At 35.8% G+C, this 26,232-nt stretch overlaps 1 protein-coding gene across 3 annotated transcripts in view; it reads right to left on the reverse strand.

Annotated features, from left to right (window-relative positions):
- ESR1 (estrogen receptor 1) overlaps positions 1 to 26,232 on the reverse strand; it is a 319,262-nt gene that overhangs the window by 119,338 nt on the left and 173,692 nt on the right. For all 3 annotated transcript variants that reach the window (XM_036911872.2, XM_057489098.1, XM_036911871.2), the window contains exon 5: positions 17,595 to 17,930. In XM_036911872.2, coding sequence (XP_036767767.1) covers positions 17,595 to 17,930 — 336 coding nt within the window. The remainder of the gene's footprint in view (positions 1 to 17,594; positions 17,931 to 26,232) is intronic.

The raw sequence follows: 26,232 nt of genomic DNA on the forward strand, positions 1-26,232 counted from the left end.
AGTCACTCTTATGCCAAAGATTCTGCCAAAGTGGTCTGCTATTTCTTAGGTAAGAAAATTAAAGATATTTAAGTAGATCTCTCTGATTTCATGAGATTGAGAGTCATGCGTTTTGATACACATTTATTAGATATTAACTGACTCTTTGATTACAGATCTATATATATGTAAACTTTTTAAATTTCCAACCTTTCAGAATCAGTCTGTGGTCTTCCACTCCTACAGACCAAATACAGAGACAATATTGTTCTGGACCATACTTTGGGGAATTTTAAGATATACTCTGGAAGGGGCAATGCATTTTCTCAGTTTATATCTCTGAGTTGTGTAACCCGACAAAGAGAAACCAAAACTGATTTTTACCCATTTCTGCCTTAATGGTACAAGAAGACAAGACACTGCCAGATACAACTTGAATGCATGCTTTGGAAAACATTCTTCCACAGCTCAAGGCCTTGAAAGAGACTGAGTTTTCAAATTCATAGCATTTCATAAGCATAAGTAATTTTTTTCTGGATATATCTCCCCAGGCAAGGGAAACAAAAGGAAAAATAAACAAGTGGGACTACATCAAACTAAAAAATTTCTGTAGAGCAAAGAAAACCATCAACAAAACAAAAAGGCAACCTACAGTATGGGAAAATCTATCTGCAAATGATATATCTACTAAGGGGCTAACATCCAAACTATATAAAGAACTCATATGACTCAACACCAAAAAAATACATGTCCCGATTAAAAAATGGGCAGAGGATCTGAACTTATATTTTTCCAAAGAAGACACACAGATGGCCAACAGGCACATGAAAAGATGCTCCACATGACTAGTCATATGGGAAATGCAAATCAAAACCACCATGAAATATGACCTCATACCCGATAGAATGACCACTATACAAAAAACAGAAAATAACAAGTGTTGGTGAGGATGTGGAGAAAAGGGAACCCTCCTACACTGTTGGTAGGAAGGTAAATTGGTATAGTCACTATGAAAAGCACTATGGAGGTTTCTCAAAAACTAAAAACAGAAATACCATTCAACCCAGTAACTCCACCTCTAGGAATTTACCCCCCCAAAAAAAAACAAAACCTCTGACCAAAAAGATATATGCACCCCTATGTTTATTGATGCATTATTTGCAATAGCCAGGATATGGAAGCAATCAAAGTCTCCATCAAAAAATGAATGGATAAAGAAAATGTGGTACATATATACATGGAATATTAGTCAGCCATAAAAAAGAAATATTGCCATTTACAACAACATGGGTGGAACTAGATGATATTATGCTAAGTAAAATAAGTCAAGCAGAGAGACAAATACTATATGATTTCACTTTTTTGTGGAATCTAAAAACAAAACAAAATAACACAAACAAAACAGCAATAGACTCATAGACACTGAGAAATGCAGGTGGTTACCATGGAGTAGAGGTTGAGTGGATGGATGAAGTAGGTGAAGGGAATAAAGAGGCACAAAATCTCAATCATAATATAAATTAGTCATGGGGATGAAAGTTCAGCATAGAGAATATAGTCAATAGTTCTATAACATCTATGATGATAGATGGTAACTGCACTAGTTGGGGGTGAGGATTTAATAATGTAGATAATTGTTGAATCACTATGTTGTATACCTGAAACCAATATAATATTGTATATCAACTACACTTCAATAAAAAAAGAATAAATTCATGGCATTTATCTGCTAATTTTCAAATATATATTTCTAATGCCCTAAGCAAATTTAGGCAAACATCTTGACCAGGTAAAAAGAACCAAATGTTATTGTGCGACATACTCTTCCATGAAGAGTCACTTTTAATACCCTCCAGAGAAGAGACACTTTTAATGCCCATCATTTTATTAGATTTCATATTTTATGTGATGGTCACATAACAAGAACATGCTATACTACAAAGATAAATCTTAATTCCTTCTAGAGAAGAGCACTGCCACCATTTTATTAAATTTCACCTTTATTTAGCAATCACACTTCTAATATTTCATATTATTCTGTGAGGGGCTCTGCTAAGTGTTAAATCCTAGACCAAAAGGACAAGGCCATTTGTTTTCTGAACTAAATCACAGTGAATTTGACTCACGAATTTTTAAACAGAACTTAGATTTTAACATTAGTACATAAAGCAATTTCCTTCAAGGGAGACTGTTCCTAAGAGAAGTACTCATTCAAAGTTGAGCAAACTGCACGGACCAGTTTGATAACCAAGGCAACAGAATTGAGACCTAAGATTCCCCGGAACTAGGGGTTCCCAATCAGGAACAGTTAATTCTGTCACTTATCCTTTTGAAGAAGATGAACTCAGCACCAAACAGCTTGCAGTGACTCAGGTGAGTTTAAAAATTAAACATAAACAACCCCAAGGTTGCATCTACCTTAGTGGTAATGGTAAAATACCACAAGCAACAAAAGGACTTTACGGCTGTCCTTGTTCTAATTCACCCTGTGTGCAACTACAGGGGTGTAAAGTGGGCATCTATTTACCTAATGGCTATTACCTTTGCAGCTATGAATCACCTTAAGAGATCAGTTACTGTTCTCTAGGAAATAAAGTATTTGATTTAGAGAAAACACATTTCTATGTGATGTCTACTCTAATACTAATACTGTACAATCTGTTTCAATGTTTAATCACTTGCTAGAGGCAGTGGATTTATTTTCACACTAAGAAGAAAAATGTTTAAAGGGAGTCTTTGAGAGTTAGGGGGTGGGGTGAAGAGAGAGTAGTAATAATTGTGCCAAAAATAAGCAGTCAGTCAGTTTAAACTATAGTCTAATGCCAAGACTACAGTGCAAAGCTGTTGATTAGGGCTCTCTGGTGGCTGTGAAAAAAAGCAAGAACATAGTGGTGGTATGAAACAAATCCCAAATATTTTTATTGAGCTTTCCTTAGAAATTATTGGTTGCACAGAATTATATAGGAAATAGGTGAATTCTATTCATTCTACTCCATTCTTCTGACAATACTTTCAAAGTTCTCATTGTTTTTATGGCTCCATTTACTTAGATCTCATTAGGGTCAACACTGATTTTTCTCTCCCTTTGCAGTTGTCTGGTCTTCAACCCCCTAAAGAAAACTACCATTTATATCACTGAGGTGTATATGACACGAAGTTGGAACTGCAGCTTGGCCACGTTGATGCTTAGGGCACACAGAGGCTAAGCCCACAGTGGCTCTAAGTAAACCACTGTTAGGAGTGAATGGACTCCAGAGACCCAGAAACAGAATCGGTTCAGCCAAAAGTTCCAGTGCAGTTGACTTACCCAAGAAAGTCAGCCACATGTTTCCCATACAGTTAAAGTCCTCCAAACGGGTCATCATATTAAGAAATCTGAATTTAGTATGAATTATATTCCAATAAAAAGGAGAATATTTATTTTGTCAAAGGAATGCCCCCATCACATGAGTGTCTATAGTAGGCTTTATTTAAGTGAAAGTTACCCTTGCAACAATTAAAATATGATTCATTTAATATAAATTCATTTTGCACCTATACAACTTTTAAAGGACAAGTTCATGGCTTAAGCAAGTCAAACTCAGGTTATAGGAATACTTTCCTTTGACAAAGTCCCTGGGCAAAAATAAATACCCAGCCAGTAAAAACTATTATTCATCTTCTCATTTAAAAGAAGAAATCCAACCATAGTGTAAATGAATCATTCAACAATGGAGCTATCATCAGTGAAATAAGAATATAGTTTAAGAGTTGTTACTGTGTTTTAGACCAGAGCTGATATAGTTCAGCAACATTCATCTAAGATTCTCTGAACCAAGATTGGCTGTCCTGTGATGGAAACTCAATCCAAGGGTATGTGGGTAAAGTAGTTCGAAGTCTCAGAAAGGAAGAAGTTGAGGTGTCCCTTTAGCAGGAGAAATAAGCATAGAATTGAAAAAGAAAAAAAGAGATGCAGGGAGATACAAGTCAAAGAAAAATAAAGTGAGTACCCTGTGTGAAAGGGATAATGGCAAGGGGAAAGGGTCGGGCACGGAGATCATGTTGGGAGGTAGAAATCAAATAAGAATGGAGAGAGTGGGTTGGTGAACAGCTTTCTACAAAAGTCCTTCCTAAGGGTCTGTCTAAAAAAGTTAACCTAGGGTCAGGCACACAGTCTAATTCTGCATTTTAGGCTTTGAGGGACATCATCATTTGTCAGTTAAAGCCATCACCAATTAGATAACCAAGTCCACTGCCACATTTTTCGTTGAATAGATGTCTCTTCTAAAATTCGTTTTCCATCCAGAACCTGTGAATGTGATATTATCCATGCATATTAAGACTCTCGCAGATAAAATCAGGTAAGGTGAAGATAAAAATCATACTGGATTAGGGTGGGCCCAAAATCCAATATAATTGGTGTCCTTATTAAGAAGAGGGAAATCTGGGCCCAAACATGCGGGCTGAACATCATGTGATGATAGAAGCAGAGATTGGAGAGATGCTTCTGCAAGCCAAGGAATGCCAAGATGGCCAGCAGCCTCCAGAAGCTCAGAAGGGGAGAGGAAGGGTCCCCCCACCCCTTGTAGAGCCTTCACAGAGAACACCACCCTGCTGGCACCCTTGATTTCAGACATCCAGCCTGCAAACCAGGGAGAGAATAAATTTCTGTTGTTTTTTAAGCCACCCAGTTTGTGAAGCACTGTAAGGCAACTGTAGGAAACAATTACAGGGCAAAGAGCATTCTGAAATGACGGTTTACAGAAATTGTTCTGGCACTGAGGTGTAGAAGGGATTGAAGTGGGGAGGAGCTGGAACCCAAAAAGAGCACTTAGGAGGGTGTGATGGTAATTCAGCCTTGGAAAACAGTAGGATGTGGACCAGGCTGGTGACAGCAGAATGGAAACAAAGCCAAAATCTAGAGGTGTTAAAGGGAAGAACTGCAAGGACATGCTGAAGAAGAATCAGACAGGAAAATGATTCCAAAGTCAGATCCAAAAGAAAGGTAGTAGGGGTATCAGGAAAAACCAGAGTTTACCCTAAAGAGGGAGAAAGGTTTCATTTCAGACCAAACCAACTGGTGGACAGGTAACATTTAACTGGTGTCGCATGGGCAGCTGAAGGTGGGAACTGCATATTTAGTTGTTGGAACCTACAAAAAGAAACACGGAAATCATGAAGCACTGAGTGGAGTAACAGTTGAAGCTTTTCGTGAAGTGACTTTGCAAGTTGGTTAAAAACTACAGGCGCACTCAGGGCCAAGTATTAGAGTATTTGGAGGACACCAACAACCGACGGGAAAAAGAAGGGAAGCCCAGTTCATCTTTCTTTTTCTCTCCTTAGAACAATTTTTCTGTCCTATGAATATTGAATGGTAATTCACCCAGGCACCTCTTATCAGCACTGGTCTTTTCTAAGTGTATCAAGTCTCATGAACATTTGCCTCTTATTTTGGATTAGTGGAAAACTATGAAATTTATCTACCCAAGGAAAGAACTATTCATACTACATATTCAGTTAGCATAAGTTATGGTAAATTTATAACTATGACTAAATAATATTTTCATTTTTATTTTTGATTTCAGAATTGGGAAAAATAACTGAACATATAAAGCAATGGGGTCATATCTATCATTCTACTTTAAAAGCTCTTAATAGTAAACTTGGAAGGCCAATTATAAGAGAAGTCTTAAAAATATTTCTGTAGGAGGCTGTTCAATACATGGAATCGAAACAACTGTGCAGCCATCTGTATAAAAACAAGGTTAGAGCCTCACCTCACACTGTAGGCCAGGGTGAATTCAAGTGGATCAAAGATATAAATGTAAAAAGGGAAACAATTAAGTACCCGATGAAAACATTCTTCTGAGGGTTACATTTTTTTTTTTTACAACATATTTGCCAGGTAGATACATGGAACTGTTAAAGTTCTAAATCAACTTCAAAGCCAGAAGTTCAGTGAACCACTTGGGCAGGCAAAGGAGAGAATATCCGAGAGTAAATGATTAGCCAGGAGCACACGAAGTGAGCCAAACATTTCTCTTTAAATCAAAAGCTCCTTATTTCTTTTGCCTCAAACATACAAGCAGTTTTTTTTTTTTAATTTTAAGTACAATGTATAATGGTTTCCTAGGACTGTCGTACAAAGTACAAAAAATGGTGGTACCTTAAAACAACAGATTGCCTTATAGTTCTAAAGGCTACAAGTCTAAAATCAAGGTGTCAGGAGGGCCCTGCTCTCCCTGAAGGCTGTAGAGGAGGGTCCTTCCTTGTCTCTTCTAGCTGGTGTTGGCTGGCGGTCCTTGGCGATCCTCGGCTTAGAGATGCTTCACTCCAATCCCATGGCCAACTTCTTGTTATGAGTCTTCACGCCCTCTTCCCTCTGTGTGTGTCTGTCTGTGTCCATATCTCCCCTTGTTCTAAACATTAGGGCCCACCCTAATGAACTCACTCAATCTTGATTACCTCTATAAAGACTATTTCCAAATAAGATCATATGTTGAGGTACTTGGGGTAGGAATTTCAACATATCTTTTTTGGGGAACACAATTCAACACACTCCAACAGTAATATATCTGTTCAGCACATGAATAGTTAACAAAATCTCAACATTCTCCATGCCGAATCCCTTTGGAACAAGAGGGCCATAGGCACACATTTCCCATAGGGTGGCCTGTGCACCCAAGATAAACATGCAGATTTGGGGACCCCAACCCAGACTCACTGAAGCAGAATTCTGAGAAGGGTGAGTCAGGGAGGCCCAGAGGAGGCATTTTTCTCAACTACTCTAACGATGAGAAAAGGATTTTAAAGGCTTAAGAGCATCTGGGCCAACAAGCATCTACAGGGCTTCAAAGTTTCAAGTGAAAGCAAAATCCAGGAAGTAGCTGCTTTCCTTGAGTTTCAACCAAAGCTTCCACAGGAGCAGTGAAAAACCGGCAGGGCTGACATGGAAATGGAACACTCCAAAGAAAGTTCCACGGTGCCAGTCCAGTGGGCTGCCCCCACTCATGCTAGGAAAATTCTAATCCAGTCCCAAGGCTCTTATTACAGAATGGTTGCAAAATCGAAACCACAAATCATACCCTTGAACATACACATCCATCACCTCTCCGGGATGTCACCCATACTACCGTATCATGTTCTTTCATCACCATGCCCTGGCAAGACAGACTGGAATGCTACAACAGCCTGAGAGCAGGGTCTGCTGGGCTGATTACAGGTTGGGAATTAGAGTACTGGGTAAGACTGCCAAGTCCCTGAAATCTGTAGGAACTTCCCAGAATAGAATGTGTTCCTTGAAGATGTGCCCTTCCTGGGGTATTGTGCCCTTTTCCTGCCCCCTTATCCCTCCCCATTTTAATTTTTAAATTACACTCACTGAGACTAACTTGCTGTAAGCCTCCTGAAGCTTGTTAAAGTTCTCAGAGCTCAAGCTCTGTACAGTCCCCTGAATACTGCTCTGCCCCTTACAGAAGAAATACTGGAAACGAGTCTCATTAGGCAGCTACTAAAGATATGTCAGAAAGAGTAGGTAGATTCTACAGAGAGGTAAAAGAGAGTAACACGCAGCCTTAAAGATCACCCTGACTTTTTGAAAAAATTGAGTTCTAACAGGGCTCAGAGCTTTCTTAAAATTAGGAGTTTCAAAAAGCACCTTTCACCGGTCCATTTATTTATTTATTTATTTATTCATTTATTCAACAAGCATTTCCTACACTCAGTTAATTGCTGATTTGAATGATGAAGATGAGTATTAAAATCAGGGAAGGTAATCCTGGATTTCTTATGAACACAGGAGAAGAAGCCTTGAGCCCTAGGATGGCTAAGGCAAACAAGCTCTCTAGGAAAACACAAGAAGCTTCTGAGGAACATGAGCATGGGGCTGGTGGGAGACACGTCCAGAAAAAGTGGATCCTCTCCCCTGGGGCCAAAACTGAGCAATGAGGAAACCCAAAATAAACTGGTAGGGAGTTGAGGCTCAGAAGGAAGAAGGGATTTGTCTAATATTGAGTAAAGAGGAACTTGGGCAGAAAAGGGGAAGGAGACGGGTCACCCAGTTTGCCACTAAATGAATGAGGAAGTGGTTAAGGGAGTATGTTTCCCATGAAACCAAGCTCAACTTCTGTTTTCCCTTTATTCCTTTCTCTTCCTGGACCAACAGCTTCAGCACACCCTCCCAGTTCTGTGCCCAGTGGTCAACGAGGCTGTCAGGCTTCTAGTTATCAATCTTTAAAAGGCAAAAAAAGAATCCAGGGCTAGATATCTATCCAAATATTCATTAAATAGATAGAACAAGAACACAAACTTCAAGTATGAAATTGCCCATGAGGTCTGTAAAATTACAGTGAATTTTGGAAAAGGCATACTTTTTAATAAATCAAAGTTTAACACTTTGGCACACAATTCAAGCTTCTGGGGGAAAAAAATCAAAAGTATTTCATAACATTGAAAGTGAAAATCAAGCAGTCAATGATGCAATTGAGTGCGATGTAGAAATTAAAAATATAACAACCAACTTTGTAGGTACATTTTTCCTTTTTTCCTTCAGATAAATGATGTTACCTCTGTTGACAAGTTTCATAATGTATAGGATAACAGTAAATTAAAATTTGATCATCTAACTTTTTTAAAACTAAACCTCCATCCATGGATAAATTATGTAAAACACTTTTTAAAGATTACCAAGTTACAGAACAAACAATAAAGAGAAAAGCTCTTTGTATAGGTAGATATAAAAAAGCAGATAAGTAGCATGTGTTAAGAAAAAGCATCCCCTGTCAGAGCTGGATAGGTAGGTCTTATCATTCTTCTTGCTGCTGTTGTTTTTAAATTCCAAAGGGAAAAATTAATTTCTCAATACGATATTTAGACAGGTCTAAAATAACTACCTTACAGATTGGGATTTGACTATTAGACTTGCATAATGTATTTTAGGCATGATGTTCTTTACACTTTGAGTATGAGTAAAGATACAACACCAAGTCAAAAATTGTGCCCCAAATGTTAAGAAAAAGCAAAATGCAACTTACAATCAAATATAGTCACCTAAGGGGTGGGTCCCTGAAATACAGAGTTCTGAAAGCCAACGAGGCTTGCAGGAGACCCATAAAACTATCGCAAACAAAGAAATTGTTCTTAATGGCCTCAGAAGGACTTACTGCCTATCTTCCTAGGGCTCAGCACAGAAGTGAACAGATATATTCATCTTCCCAGTCTTTCCATGAAAGAGGCCTTATTCCATACTTTAAGAGCTGCTACCTGAGGGTCACTCTTCTAATTCAACAACACCTAGGGATTGACTATGATTTTCCCTAGACACTCGCAAGGCAGTAGATACCAACTTTGCATTCTCCCAGTAGTCTGCTCCAAATCACCAGTACCTCCCTGGAAGGAGCTTGTACACACATCTGGTGCCCTGGCTTTTGCAGCTGTCACCCAGGGAATGTATCCCTTGATTATCTGGCTCTAATGGCCATCAGGGCCTATATTCACCAGTCCCACAAGCCTGTAGCAAACAAAGAGATAGTTCTAAATGGGCCATCCCCCTCAGGGCTCAGTGCAGAGGGAACAAACAGAAACTCCCATCTCCCAGTCTTGCCCTGAAAGAGATCTATCTGAATACTTTAAAAGCTGCTACCTGAGGGTCCAGCTACCAATCGGTCTGTATCTAGGTGCTCACCAGATCCTCCCCTTTGAGATACTGACAGGCCTTGGCATGCCCTCAACTACTGGGAATTACTAAGAACAAAGAAGGTGGCTTGGACAATCACAAATATTTGAGAGATAACCAGGAGTTCAAGCTGTATGGAAAATAACGCTCATCTCCTGCATGAGACCACTCCAAGGCTGAGAGACCTGGCTATTTTATTTCTAATAAAATAAATTATTATTTTATTATTATTTCTAATGCCCAGAAACTAAACAAAAGTCAAGAAATATTCCAAACAAAAGAACAAGATAAAAAACCAGGAACAGACCTTAGTGGAATGGAGATAAGTAATTTACCTAATAAGGAATTTAAAATAATAGTCACAAAGATGCTTACCAAGGTCAGGAGAGCAATGCATGAACAAAGTGAGAATTTCAACAAAGTGATAGAAAATATAAGAAAGTATTATATAGAAATCATAGAACTGAAAAATACACTAACTGTACTGAAAAAAAAAACAATAGATGAGTTAAACATCAGACTAGAGTAAACAGAAGAAAGGATCAGCAAAAATCAAAGACAGGGTAGGGGGATTCATTCAATCAAAGGAGTGAAAAGAAAAAGGGAAAAATAGTGAAGATGGCTTAAAGGACTTACTAGGACAACATCGAGAAAACTAACATTCACATTACAGGGGTCCCAGAATAAGATACAGAGAAAAGGGCAGAAAGCTTATTCAAAGAAGTAATGGCTGAAAACTTCCCTAAAGTAGGGAAATGAACAGATATACAGATTCAGGAATCTCAGAGAGCTCCAACTAAAATGACCTCAGAGACCCACACCAAGACACTTCAAGTGTCAAAAGTTAAAGACAAGGAGAGAATCCTAAAAGTAACAAAAGAAAAACAACTTACTACTTTCAGGGCTATCAACAGATAAGACCAACAGCAGATTTTTCAGCAAAACTTTATAAGTCAAAAGGGAGTGGCATAATATATTCAAAGCTGAATATATTGTTAGAAAAAAAAACACCAACAAAGAATACTTCTACTGGCAAAGTTGTCATTCATAATTGAAGGAGAGATCAAGAGTTTACCAGACAAGCAAAAGCTGAAGAAGTTCAACACTAACCAGATTTAAAAGAAATGTTAAAGAGACTTCTTAAAGTTAAAATGATGGAATGTTAATTAGTAACAAGAAAACATAAGAAAGTATAAATCTTACTGGTAAAGTAAATACACAATTAAATTCAGAATACTCTAATGTTGTAATGGTGGTGAGTAAATAACTCACAAATCCAGTATGAAAGTTAAAAGACAAAAGTGGTAAAAATAACTATAACTACAATAGTTTGCTAATGGATATACAAGGTAAAAAGATATAAATTGTGACATCAAACATAAAACATAGGGGGAGTAGGTAAAAATATATAGAGCTTTAGAATGCATTCACACTTAAGTTGTTAACAACTTAAAATAGACTGTTAAAATATAAGTTGTTCTATGGAAGCCTCATGGCTAGCTATAGCACAATATAGCTAGGTATACAAAAGACAATGAGAAAGGAATGTAAGCATAACACTAAAGAAAGTCATGAAACCACAAAGGAACAGAGCTATAGAAGAAGAAAGGAACAGAGGAACTAAAAAAATGTTAGGAAACAATTAAGAAAATGGCAGTAAATATATACCTATCAATAATAACTTTAAGAGGACTCTATTTTCCAATCAAAAAACAGAGAGTCACTAAATGGATTTAAAAAAGCAAGATCCAACTGTATTCTGCCTACAAGAAATTAACATCAGGTTTAAGGACACACACAGATTAAAAGTGAAAGCACAGGAAAAGATATCATATGCAAATGGAAACCTAAAGAAAGTAAGAGTACCTATACCTATATCAGACAAAATAGAATTCAAGCAAAGACCATAGAAGAGACAAAAGAAAAAGGGTCATTATGTAATGATAAAGGGGTCACTATAACAAGAGGATTAACATTTGTAAATATTTATGCACTTAACATAGAAGCACTTAAATGCATAAAGCAAATATTAACAGACCTGAAGAGAGGACTAGACAGCAATACAACAATAGTAGGGGACTCCAATACCCAACTTTCAACAATGGATAGATCATCCAGACAGAAAATCAATAAGAAGACTTTGGACTCAGACTATATATTAGACCAGATGGACATAACAGTTACAGACTATTCCATCCAATAGCAGCAAATTCTTCTCAAGCACAATGGAGCACTGAGAATTTTCAATGGTATGAATCTAGAAGTCAAATACAAGAAGAAAACTGGAAAATTCACAAATATGTGGGGATTAAAGAATATGCTATGGAACAACAAATAGTTCAAAGAAGAAATAAAAAAACATTTTACACAAATGAAAATCAAATAGAACATATTAAAACTTACAGGATACAGCAAAACAGCTCTAAGAGGGAAGTTCATAGTGATAAATGCCCACATTAAGAAAAAAGAAGCAGCTTAAATAAACAACCTAACTTTACACCTCAAAGAAACAGAAAAGATCAAACTGAGATAAAAATAGGTAGAAAGAAGGAAATAACAAAGATCAGAATGGAAATAAGTGAAATTGAGACTAAAATGACAATGGAAGAGATAAATGAATGTAAGAAGTGTTTTTTTGAAAGATAAACAGACAAACCTTCAAGTAAACTTACCAAGAAAAAAAGAGACAGGACTCAAATAAATCAAATCAGAAATGAAAAAGGAGACATTATAAATGACACCACACAACGATAAGGAGTATATGAAAGTACTAGAAACAATTATATGTCAACAAACTGGACAACTAGAAAAAAATGGGCAAATTCCTAGAAACAAACCCACTATGACTGAATCATGAAGAAACAGAAAGTCTGAACTGACAAATTACTAGTAAAGAGACTGAATCAGTGATCAAAAACAACCCAACAAAGAAAATATCAGGACCAGAAGGTTTTACTGGTAAATTTTACCAAACATTAAAAAAGAATTATTACCAATCCTTCTCAAACTCTTCCAATAAACAGAAGAGGGAACATTTCCATAATCATTTTATAAAGCCATTATTACCCAATACGAAAACCAGACAAGGATACTACAAGAAAAGAAAATTACAAATCAATATTCCTGATGATCATAGATACAAAAATCTTCAACAAAATATTAGCAAACCATTTTCAAAAACACATTAAAAGGATCATCCATCATGATGCTCAAGTGGGATTCATTTCAGGGTGCAAGGATAGTTCATCAGACATAAATCAAAAAAACACGATACACCATATTAATAGAATGAAAGATAAAAATCATATGATCATCTCAATAGATGCAGAAAAAATCAGTTTACAAAATTCAACATCTGATCACAATAAAAATTCTCAATAAATTGTGTATACAGGGAACATACTTCAATATAAAAAGGCCATTTATGACAAGCCCACAGCCAACAGTATACTGAACAGTGGAAGACTGACAGCTTTTCCTCTAACATCAGGACAAAACAAGGAAGGGTCACCACTCTCACCACTTCATTCATCATAGTACTGGAAGTCCTAAGCCACAGCAATGGCAAGAAAAAGAATTAAAAGGCACCCAAATTAAAAAGGAAGAAGTACAACTGTCTCTATTTGTGGATGACATGATACTATATACAGAAAATACTACACTGCAAAAAAAAACCTGTTATAACTAATAAATGAATTCAGTAAAGATGCTGAATACAAAATCAATATACACAAGTCACTAGTATTTCTATATGCTATTAATGAACCATCAGAAAAAAAAATTAAGAAAACAATCCCATTTATAATTGCATCCAAAAGAATAAAATACCTAGGAATAAGTTTAATCATGGAGGTGAAAGACCTGTACACTGAAAACTTTAAGCACCTGATAAAGAAATTGAAGAAGAAACAAATTGAAAAATATTCCATGCTCATGAATTACGATAATTAATACTGTTAAAATGATCATATTATCCAAAACAACCTACAGATTCAACGTAATCTCTATCCAAATTTCAATGGCAATTTTTCACAGAAATAGAAAAAAGCCTAAAATTCTTACAAACCACAAAAAGGCCCCAAATAGCCAAAGCAGTTTTGAGAAATAACAAAGCTGGAGGCATCAGCATCACACTTCCTGATTTCAAACTATATTACAAAGCTATAGTAATCAAAAGAGTATGGTACTGGCATAAAAACAAGAGGTCAGTGGAACAGAAAAGAGAGCCCAGAAATAAACCCAAGCATATAAGGTTAATTTATGACAAAGGAGCCAAGAATATACAATGGGGAAAAAATAGTATTTTCCATAAATGGTGTTGGGAAACTGGACAGCAACATACACAGGAATAGAATTGAACCCCTATCTTATACCATATACAAATACCAACTCAAAATGGATTAATGACTTGAATGTAAGATCTGAAATTATAAAACTCCTAGAAGAAAACAGAGGGAAAAGACACCCTGACACTGATCTTGGCAATGGTTTTCTTGGATTTGACACCAAAAGCAAAGTTTTAAAAACACAAAAATAAGCGAAACTATGTTTAATTAAACAGCTTTTGCACAGCAAAGGAAACCATAAGCAAAATGAAAAGGTAACTTACTGAATAGGAGAAAATATTTGCAAATTGTATATCTGATAAGGAGCTAATATATATAAAGAACCCATACATATTAATAGCAAAGAAAAAACCTGCTTAAAAAAATGGGCAGAAGACTAATAAACATTTTTCAGAAAAGACATACAACTGGCCAAAAAATACATGAAAAGAATGCTCAATATCACCAATCATCAGGAAAATGCAAATCAAAACTGCAATGAGACACCACCTCACACCTCTTAGACTGGCTACCATTGAAAAAAACAGTAGATAACGAGGTTGGAAAGAATGTGGAGAAAAGGGAATCCTTGTGTATAGTTAATGGGTTTATAATCTGGTGCAGCAACCATGGAAAACAGAATAGAAGTTCCTTAAAAAATTATAAATAGAAGTACCGTGTGATCCAGCAATCCTATTTCTGGGTATATATCCAAAGGAATTGGAAACAGGATATAGAAGAGATACCTGCACTCCCATGTTCACTGGAGCATTATTCCCAATAGCCAAGCTAGGGAAATAAACCAATGTCCATTAACAGGTGAATGGATAAGGAAGATCTGAATCTAGACATAGATCTACTTATAATGGAATATTATTCAGTCATGAGAAAGAAGGAAATCCTGCCATTTGTGACAACACGAATGGAAACTGAGGGCATTGCACTAAGTGATATAAACCAGACAGAGAAAGAAAAATGTGGATAAAAAAAAAAGAAGGTGGCCAAACTCATAGAAACAGAGTAGAAAAGATGCCAGAAGTTTGGAGATGGGATAAATAGGGAGAAGTCAGTAAAAGAGAATGAACTTTCAGCTATAAGATGAGAAAGATCTGAGGATCAAATATAAAACATGGTGACTATAATTGATAACCGTGCATTGTACAATTAACATTTGCTAAGAAAGTAGAATTTTTATGTTCTAATTTCTAAAAAAGGTGAATATGTGAGGTGATGGGTGTGTTAATTAGCTAGATGGAAAGAACACTTTCACAAGGTCTAAGTAAATCAAATCATCACAATGTACATGTTAAATATCTCATAATTCTATTTGTTAAATATACCTCATTAAAGCTGAATTTTTTAAAAATGAAGTCAAATCACAAGTTTGGTTATATTCATAGCCATCTAAGGATTACCCAAATGTTCCATGCAGATTTTTGTATCACATAGTTTTAGTTCCAGGTATTTGTATGACTGGCTTTCTTGCTACTCTTCTTACTAATGATGTTTTCTATTCCCTTATATTAAATTGCTATTATTATTACTCTCAAACTATCACCATATAAATACAATGTTGTCTATATTGGATTTTTGTGGGGGCTATTTTTTAAATGGCAGATGGTATTTAAATATATGACATCTTTTCAAAATATTACTTTGTCTATTTTTCTGAAAAGTTAAACAATCATCTTCAAAGTTTTTCCAGAAGACTTTTTTCATCTTTTGTCACCTCATTTTTCACTTTTAAAATCAATGGCTATTTTTATTCTGGTTGGTCAGACAAGTAGCCTTTTGATTTATAACAGGTATATTCCAATAAATCATACACATATACACACATGATTCCACTTTTGTCTTTATGATTCTTTTTTTTAAACTACAAAGTAACAAGATATAGTTTGGTCCAAGGATCTTGGAATCATTCAGGTCTTTTAACCTAATAGAATCAAATTAAAGAGTGGTTTGCCACACAACTCATTATCATAAATTTATTTAGTTCTGAGTTTAACAATGGGATGGCTAAGCATGAATATTTCCTTCCTTGACTCCTATCTCCATTTTATTCCTGAATTCAGAAGAGTATTGCCATGAGTTCTTTATCCACTCATAATGTATTTAAACTTAATTCTAATTATTTCAAATGCCCTTCAAGTTTTTATAATTATTAAAATATCATGATGGAAATCTAATAAATATGAAGAAAACAGATGAGTACAGCAATACTCTGGAACTACTATTGTCAAGACTTCACGAGGGAAAAATATTTGCTTATGAGACAATACAACTTAATGGCAACTAAGAGATGGCCCTCAGGAATATGGCAATTGTTGTTTTTTTCTCTTCTCCCAAGGTATTTTTTTAAGGGATAAAATCTATAACCACATTATATTTAAATTCCAATATTTGCTTATTCACAGATCTGTTTCACATAAAAATGCTAAGGGAGGTAGGAGCTCAATAAAACTCAATTCCGTTAAGATGGCTGGGAGTTCTTATTTGCCAGTTAGACTGACCCTGAAAATCTAAATATGCCTGTTAATCCCCATGCTTCCATGTAACCTAATCTCCACCATCCAAATGCATGCTCTCTATCAAGTTTGGATCACAACATTGCTGCTTCCTAAGTCAAAGGACCACATGTTTATATGGTACATATGCAAATACAAGAAATAGTCTCAAAGGCCAGACATATGTTTACTTGGCCTATAACCAATCAGTGAACTTTGAAATGCAAATACAAAACTCCACATTTATTTAGTTTAACCAAAAACATCCCATGCTTCATAGGTAATAATGAATTTCATCTATTAAAAAAAAAGCAAGACAATCTCTGTCTAAATCCATAACTCATTTGATTTATAAGCCCAGAAAAAAGATTTAACTTCCTCTTGCCTTGATTCATCTATGTTAGCTCCTGAATGGATATGTTGGGGCATGGAGGAGGTCATTTTCTAGTCTTGTTTCCATAATAACTAGAGTTCTTCTCCCTGAACAACAAGAGCAACAGTCAAGTTTTATAGGAACACCAGTTCTGAGAGAATCAACTGAAGGACCATGTGTCACTTCAGCCACTGTATCTCTTCTCAGGGATGAGAGCCTAATTTATTTTTCTATTATGTTACCTTGCTCCTGAAGCAGTGAGAATAGACAGTTGAGTAAATAATTGGCATTCAGTAAAAAAGCTTATTATTATCTCTTTACTCCAAAAATTCTTTTAAAAATTTTATATTTTGTGGTAAAATTGTTTGTTAGTAATTAGGGTGTTTTGTACAAAAGTCCTCAATGTTAAAATTTTGTAGATCATAGATCATTTAGTGTTAAAATTTTCTGACACTGAACATATACTATTCCATGTATTTTTTTATGTAGTGTCCATCCCCGATATTTTGGTCAGCAAGATGGATCAAAAATAAATCATGTCAGGTTAAAGACTTTGATGTTCTGGATTATGACTTTAAAACATTATTTCCTTATATCCAGGAGAATTACAGTGCGTTGATCCTGAACATTAACAAATTCTGATGTACCTTCGAAACTAATCAGATCACAAGCTATTGCTTCCCACCATTTCTCCCATGACATTGCAACCAGTTCATGGTCATTGACTTTTAAATAAAAGTTGGGCTTAGCATTCTTACCTGGCACCCTCTTTGCCCAGTTGATCATGTGAACCAACTCTCTGTCTGCAAGGTTGGTCAGCAAGCCCATCATTGAAGCCTCACTGAAGGGTCTGGTAGGATCATAGTCGGAATAGATCATGGGGGGCTCAGCCTCCAGCAAGGCACTGACCATCTGATCAGCCGTCAGGGACAACGCTGGGCTGTTCTTCTTAGTATGCTTAATCAAGAGAGGGCTTGGCCAAAGGTTGGAAGCTCTCATGTCTCCAGGGGGCCCTGCTTCATTCCTGCCCTCCCCACCATCTCTCTGGCGCTTGTGTTTCAACATTCTCCCTCCTCTTCGGTCTTTCCGTATCCCTGAGAACACAGAAAAAAAAAAACAGTTTACTTTTCCTCATGTAAACTTTCACACTAAAACCATTGATACTAAGAGCTTTCAATTTATTTAAAGAAATACTTTGGGGCACAGGTGTGCTAGTAAGTGTTTAACAACCAGCTGCCCAAGAGAACAAAAAAAAAAAAGGTTTTGATTTGTGGCATTCACCAACTTCCATGGTGTAAATACTCCCACCATGGCAAATTCCAAGCTGCTTGTCTGACATCAAGTGCATACAAAACTCCTGAAAATTTAATAATAGGTTTTTGTGAGCCAGTACAAACTACAAACTGTCTGACAAACCATTTGTGTGTTTATGTATGTATAATAGATGCTGTAAAAAGAACAGAATTATAATTAATTGTTCTTGAAATACAGCTTAGCCTCATAGACTGCTTCTATTATGAAAATTCTTTTAATAGCAAATTAAAAAGGCATTGTGAAAAGCAATTAGCAACCATCTTTATCATCCAAGTAAACCTCTTAATGGAAGACACTAAAGAAGAGTGACTTATCCAAAATGTATCTGATAGCCTCTGATCCTACAGGCGCTCAGTAAGACTTCCACTGCTACTAAGCTGCGCTTCTTCACCGTGGGAGTTGACCCAAGACCCTCAAGTAGTTTGCTTGGTTCAGAGATTTCACAAATGTATTTCTCTTTTCCTAGTAGAAAAAATTTTAAATAGTTGAAAATAATTTTTCCCCAAAGGTTTACCCAGCTGTGGTTCTCACTACCTAAATTATAGGGGGTAAGAAGAATCCAATCTCCTTTGCAGTGATTCTTTGAGGTTTAGTTCAGCATCTTAACCTGTAAAAGGCCATGCTGTGGTGCTGAAATGTACTGGCACAAACAAGTATTGTAAAAAGACAAATGCCTTTAACCACACAAGCTTCCGTGTTTTCAAAAATGTTAATCTCTTCAAAATACGTTGGACGGCAACAGCTCTTAGATTTACGTGAAAGAAATAATCACTTTGGTGAAGAGTTAATAAATTATTTTTAACATTAAAAATGTGAGAAGTAAACACTTTATAACATCATCTGTTCTCTTCATAACAAACGAGTAATTAGTGTCAAAACTTTGCTGTATTTTGTTCTCATTTGTCAAGGCATTTAGACAAATGTGTGGCTGTGAATTCTTTTATGCATAACTTTTATTCCTGTAGGTCCAGATTAGATATATTAGATGACACTTTAAAAATATAATGAAGCCACAGACCCTTCTGATTTATTCAGTATTAAAATAAGCATTTCTCAGGACTCCTGGAACAAGTAATAATACTAAAGATTATTCTCACTAATATGCACTGAGCCCTCACTGTGTGTTTCGAGCACTTTATATACACTTTACATGTAAGCACTTTACAACTAATTTAGCCTTCACACTAGTCTTGTTAGGTAAATATTGGGAAACCGCTATGTAGATAGGTTAATGAACTTGTCCAAAGAACCATTCTCTATTAAGCATGATTTGAGATCCTGGCTCTGAAATAAAGTTTGTTTCAGCTAACAGAGTTTTAAAAATCTATTCATTATCAACAAAGTTGACAAATTAAAGCACACCTAGAAGTAAAAGATCAGACGAGAAGAGCAGTTGTAGCCAACCAGGCACTGTCGTTACTCAGGTACTTTAACCATTTCCTTGCTGATGTGCTAATGAGATTAAAATATTTGAATTGAGGCAACGATGCTCACACTCTACTCTCGCTCCTCAGAGCATAGTTGAAGTTATATACTCACTGCTGCATATATAAGCAAAATAAATCTATTCAGACGGGAGAGACTAGGATGGGAAGGTGACATGGTATCAGCACACACAGAGAATGCCTGAGGAGCTGAGAGGGGTTAGCCTAGAGAAAGGAAGACTTACAGAAAACATGAGAGTCACCGGCAAATTGGGTGTCCTGGACACAATGGTGCTATGGTCTGAATGTTTGTGTCCTCCCAAAATCCATGTGTTGAAATCTAATCCCTGTGCACAGTGTTTGGGAATGGGGCCTTTGGGAGGTAATTGGTCTTGAGGGTAGAGCCTCACAAATGGGATTAGCACCCTAATAAGAAAGGGCCAGAGAGCTAGCTTGCTCTCCCCCATGTGAGAATACGAGGAGACCTGTCTACAAGCCAGGAAGCAGATCCTCACCAGACACCAAATCTGCTGGCACAGTGATCTTACACTTCCCGACCTCCAGAACCATGAGAAATTAGTGTTTATTGTTTAGGCCATGCAGTCTATGATATTGCTGTCTTAGCAGCCTGAACTAAGAAAGATGAGTTCAGTTTGCTCTTTATGGGACCAAACAATAAAACAGAAGAAACATGTGGAAACTATGAGTGATTAATATGAGGAAGCAGTTTGTAGTAGCCCTAGCTGACAACAAAATACAATCTGCTGCCATAGGAAATAGTGCGTTTGATCCACCATTCCAAGGATTCCAGGAACAGGCTAGATGAAGTCTTTAACGGGAATGTTACCAAAGGGACTCAGTTATGTGGCAACTGTTGCACTAGGTGACCTTCACTGTGCCTTTCATCCTGAGATTGTATGACCCTATGATCTTCCATTCGAAATGTAACTCCAGTAGCCCGGGAATGAAAAAGAGACAAAAACCAAAAGCAAAGAATTCCATTAGCTTCACATTTCATAGGAAATTCTGAGATTAGAATTTTGAGAGGATGAATTCTTACTGGTATTTATCTACTTGGGGTGGGGACCGAAGTCAAAAAATGCATTGTTCTTCAGTATTAGAGTAATAATCAAATACTGTTTATGCCTCTACTCTACAACTTTAGAAAGAGATTGAGAATGTGAACAGATCTTATAGAAAAACTGCAATAGCAGTTAAAATTTTTTAATATCACATCTACGTGGAAAGATAAAAGCAAGTTATTTGACTAAAGAAGAAATGGTTTAAAAGTGATACTGTTCTCTGGAGATGAAATCAGGAGTTATCTGATTACAAACTAAGAACATTTTAATTTTAAAAAATAAAGTTTATGCTTTCTATTATAAGTGTGATTTATCTTCATTTAAAAGATTTCAAAGATAAAGACAAGTAGACAGAACGTTCATGAAACAGAACGAAACATAGTATTACCACCCATTTTCAAAGTTCTAGCAGTTATACTACAGACAATCTGATTTCAAGAAGAATTATTTTAGACTCCATTCAGGTACTAGTTGTGGCAATTATCAAAAATTGTTTATCAAAGTTTTTGTTCATTTATTAAAAATTTGTTCAGTACTTATAGTGTATAGTCACAGATGATACAGCTGTAAACAAAGACAGATCATGCGACCCTCCATCAAAGTTTTCAGCTTGGAGGGAGAAAGACATTAATCAAAAGTTATTCTGGGACTCTCGTGTCCCCTCCTGGTGTAAGCCAGGAGCTCTGCCCTTTCACTGTATCTCTAAATAAAAGCCTGTACCTTGCTCTCCTAAAAAAAAAAAAAAGTTATTCTGTATTCATGGACTGAATGAATGAACTGCCCAAAGCATATGGAAGGGATGAGGTGAAGCAAGGAGGAGACAAAGAAAGCTTTTCTGAGAGAAGCTACATTTGAGCAAAATCATGAAATTTCCTGTCTTGGAGAAATTTATCAGTACGTTACTCAGAGTGAGTTGAACCACCCCACCTCTTTGAGTCTCACAAATATATGACTCAGGTTGTTGAATACAAGACAGAAATGGCCACAGGTTTCGGACGTAGAACAATAAAATCCAACTGGAAAGTGGAAGAGTTAAATATTTACAAGATCATCAAAGAGTCAAGTAGGGAAAAGTAGATTCACTCAGCATTAACAAATACTTTCTATCTTACCCCCAAATGTACTATATTTTTCAAATGTCAAAATTGTTACAAATGTACAAACAGGGCAGAAATAGAAAACTGTTCATATTATGTGGCCAACAGCATGTGATAGGACTCCAGCACGTGGCTCAATAAGGAAGTCATCCTTTTCTACTTGTGAGTAGTAATTGTCATGTTACCAGTGACATACAGGTGTCATTATCATGAAAATACTGCACAAATACTTTATAGTAGTTCCAAAAAAAATCAAACTGGAATTGAGTGGAAGAAGGTAAAAAATGGCCCAGCTTCTAATTCTACTTTAACCTCAGTTAAATGAGAACTGTGGGTTGGAACCAATGATTACAGGCTGTGTCACTATGGAACATACAGCCAGTTCTTAATTACATGGAGTTATGGGATATAGGAGCAGCATGCATAATCGAAATACAAAGATAAAATTAAAAACTCATTTCTCTGTTCTCTACCAAGACATTTTCCAGAATTATTTAGAGCAGCAACATAGATTGATATGTGTTTCACTTAACTTACTTCCCTTTGTCTAACTTATTTTAACAGCAAAGACCCCACAAGACCAAACTACCAGTTCGCAAAGCAGAAGGAAGAAAACAATTAGCTTAAATCATGCAAATATTAAACAGCCAGCCCACGATAGTCAAGATGTTTATTTGTAGCAAGTAGCATTTCGGCTTATAATATCATATAAGACAAGATGTAGTGTCATCCAGTACATGAAAGGGTCACTTTCTGGAATGGTGGAACAAAGCATTTAGTAGCATACATACAGATGTTATACAATGGATATGCTAGTGCACACACATTATTAGCAATAATTCAAGGATTGCACAGTGGTTTCATATGAGGGACTGAGAAAAACTCTCATCCAGCAAACCCATCATAAGTGTGAACTGCCTCCAATTTGAATTTTACCCCCCAGGTTAAGCCTTCTTTCTCCAATATTCTTGTCACCATTGTAAGGATCTAGAGAGGCAGAGTTTAGAACCTCCACTTAGTAGCACTCAAAGTGAATTTGAGTGATTCCAATCCACTAAGAAGTGTTAATTTAAGGGAATTTATTAAACTAACAAACACAGGTAAGCAGAATGAGAAAGAAAGAGAAAGACATGGTGCACAGAGTCTGCTCTAGGTCAGGCAAACCCTAAGGAATCTCTTCAAAGTCTACTGGGGATTTGGGAGGCTGCTGCAAGACAGGTAGTACGGGGGCTGAGTCCTCACAAGGAGAAAGGGACTGAAGCCACATCAACCATGAACAAGTATGCCCTGGCCCTCAAATGTGAAAGCCTGTCCCAATGTGCCAAACTAGGCATTCTGAAAGACTACTTCTAATTACTTTAGAGTTTGTTTAATCACTCTTTTTACATTCTTTAAATTCTTTGACTTAGCCATTATATCTCAGAAAAAATTAATATACTATCTGAATATTCATTAATTAATAGAATTCATTGGATTATTTGTTCCTAATGCATTTTCCTTTTTAAATGTTCTCTTCCTGAAATTACCTTTTTTCTTTAATAGTCTATACCTCTACAAAAAGCTCATATAACTTCAATAAAGCTATTTTACCCATTCTCTTAAGACTACTTTAATGTATTATTAAATATTTCAAACATTTGCATAATCACCTTTCTTTCATAGCTCAATAATTCCCCATTATTCATGAGGTATTAAAAAGCCAGACAAAAAAATACAATAAAAGCTTTTTAATGCAACATGTTGAAGAAAACAGAAGTGCCGATTAGTTAAGAATGAAATGAAGGTAAGAACTAATAAAACTTGCTCCACAGAAACTCTCCTGCACCAACTCTAATACTTTCCCTTCACATATTAGAAATGACTCCTTTCAGGTAGGAGCTGTTACAGTCCCCCATTCAACAGAAGTTAGAAACTATGATGCCTAAAGCCATACTAAGGGCAGCACGGAGATTTGAATTGTGTGAAGTAGGTTTATTTTTATAAATAAATTATGTAAGTAAATTATGTAATTGCAGGTTATTATTAATATTGCCATAGCCTCTGAATGTATCAGGTCAAAGGACTATGAATTATCCAGCTCATTTGAAGCTACTTAATGCTATTTCCCTCCCTCCTTTCACATCCAACCAATCACCACAACCTAGTATTTCCTCACATATCTCTTCCTTTAGTCCCTTCCTTTCCATCTTCACTGTCACCATTCCAGCTCATACCTATACCCCTTCTCACTTATATCTGCCAATAACTGATAGTTCAAATAGGCAGAAAACCAATATGGATAGAGCTGACCTCAACAACACTACCAGTTAAGTTGATCTAGATGATATTTATAGAATACTCCAACAACAGATTAATGTACATTATTCACAAGCTCTACTGGAACATTCACCGAGATAGACCATATTCTGGACCCTAAAAACACCCATAAAAATGTTTTTAATAGAAATAATATAAAGTATGTTCTCTGACAAGGATGGAAATAAACTAGGAATCAATAATAGAAAGATACCTGGAAATTTTCCAAATATTTGGAGGTTACACAATACATTTTTAAATAACACATGGGTCAAAGAAGTCTCAATAACATTTTTAAATATTCATAATGAAATGAAAATGAAATAAACATCAAAATTTGTGGGATATAGGAAAAGCAGTGCTTAGAGGAAAATTTATAACATTAAATACACATATCAGATAAAAAGAAAAATATATCAGTAACAAGCTGCCACCTAAGGAAACTAGAGACAGAAGATGAACTTAAGCCTAAAGCTGGCAGAAGAGAAATAATAAAAACTAAGGCAGAAATTAATAAAACAACACAGAAACACAATAAAAAATATCAATGAAATCAAAACTAATTCTTTGAAAAATTAACATAATTGCTAAACATGTAGCCAGGATAATTAAGAAAAAAGAGAAAAGACACAAATTGCCAGTATTATAAATGAAAGAGGAGTCACCATCACTGGCCCCTGGACATTAAAAATAAGAAAGGAACACCATGAACAACTCTATGCCCACAAATCTGATAATTGAGATGAAACAGACCAATGTCTTGAAAGACACAGACTACCAACATACCCAGTAGAAACAAATAACCTGAATATCCCTATATCTACCAAATAAATGGAATCGATATAACCTTCCCAAAAATGAAATCACCAAGCTCAGGTAGTTCCACGAGTTATTTCTAAAAAAGTATATAAGAAAGAAACCTTACCAATTCTCTATAGTCTTTTGAAGGAAACGAAAGCAGAGGAAGCACTTCTGAACTCATTGCATGAGTCCAACACTAACCTAATACCAAAATAAGATAAAGGCATTATGAAAAAGGGAAACTACAGACCAACACCTCTCCTGAGCATTGGCACAAAAATACCCAATAAGACGTTAGGAAGTCAAATCCAACAATGTATAAAACAATTATACACCATGACCAAATGGGGCTTATTCCAGGTACGTGAAGCCAAGTTCAACATTTGAAAATAAATCAATGTAATCCACTGTATCAACAGAGAAAACAGGAAAAGTCATATGATCATGTCAATTGACACATAAAAAGCATTTAACAAAATCAAATCTCTATTCATGACTAAAGAAAAAAGAAACTCTCAGCAAAGTAGGAATACCTAATAACTTCCTCAATTTGTTAGAAGATACCTGTAAGAACCAATAGCTAACATCATCTCCAATGGTGAAAAACTGGATGCTTTCCCCCTAAAATCAGGAACATGGCAAGGATGCCCTCTTATACCTCCTACCTAACATCATACTGAATAGTGCTCACAAGCATAATAAAACAAGAAAAAGAAGTAAAAGGTATAAGGATTGTAAAGAAAGAATTAAAACTGTATTCACAGATGACATGATTGTCTACAGAAAATTCCAATGAGCTGGCAAAAAAAATTTTTTTAAATAAAAAAACCTCTTGGAACTCATAGGTGATTATACCAAAGTTACAGGATACAAGTTAATGTGCAAAATTCACTTTCTTTCCTTTATCTGGCAATGAACAATTGGAATTTGAAATTTAAAAATCAATACCACATAATAATAGTTCATGAAATGAAATACTAAGTTATAAATTAACAAAATATGTACAGGTAGAAAACTATAAAGCACTATTGAAAATTAGATAATTTTCAATAAAGATCTTTAAAAAGTGCAGAAATATTCCATTTCATGAATTGGAAGTTCAATATTGTTAGTGTTCATATTGTTCAATATCATCTGATGTCAATTTTTCCCCACTTGATCTATAGATTCAGTACTATCAGAGTCATATTCCTAACTCACAGGAACCTAACTTGGAGATATCAACAAGCTGATTCTAAAGTTTAAATGGAAAGAAAAAAAAAACTAGAGTAGTCTTTAATACTGAAGAAGAACTGAAATATTGAAGAAATTGTAGGATTTGCACTACCTGACACTACCTGCTTTCTAGACTTACTATAAAAGCTACAAAAATAAGGACAGTGT

The sequence above is a fragment of the Manis pentadactyla genome, chromosome 12 (genome assembly GCF_030020395.1).
Source record: "Manis pentadactyla isolate mManPen7 chromosome 12, mManPen7.hap1, whole genome shotgun sequence".
Classification (NCBI taxonomy): domain Eukaryota; kingdom Metazoa; phylum Chordata; class Mammalia; order Pholidota; family Manidae; genus Manis; species Manis pentadactyla.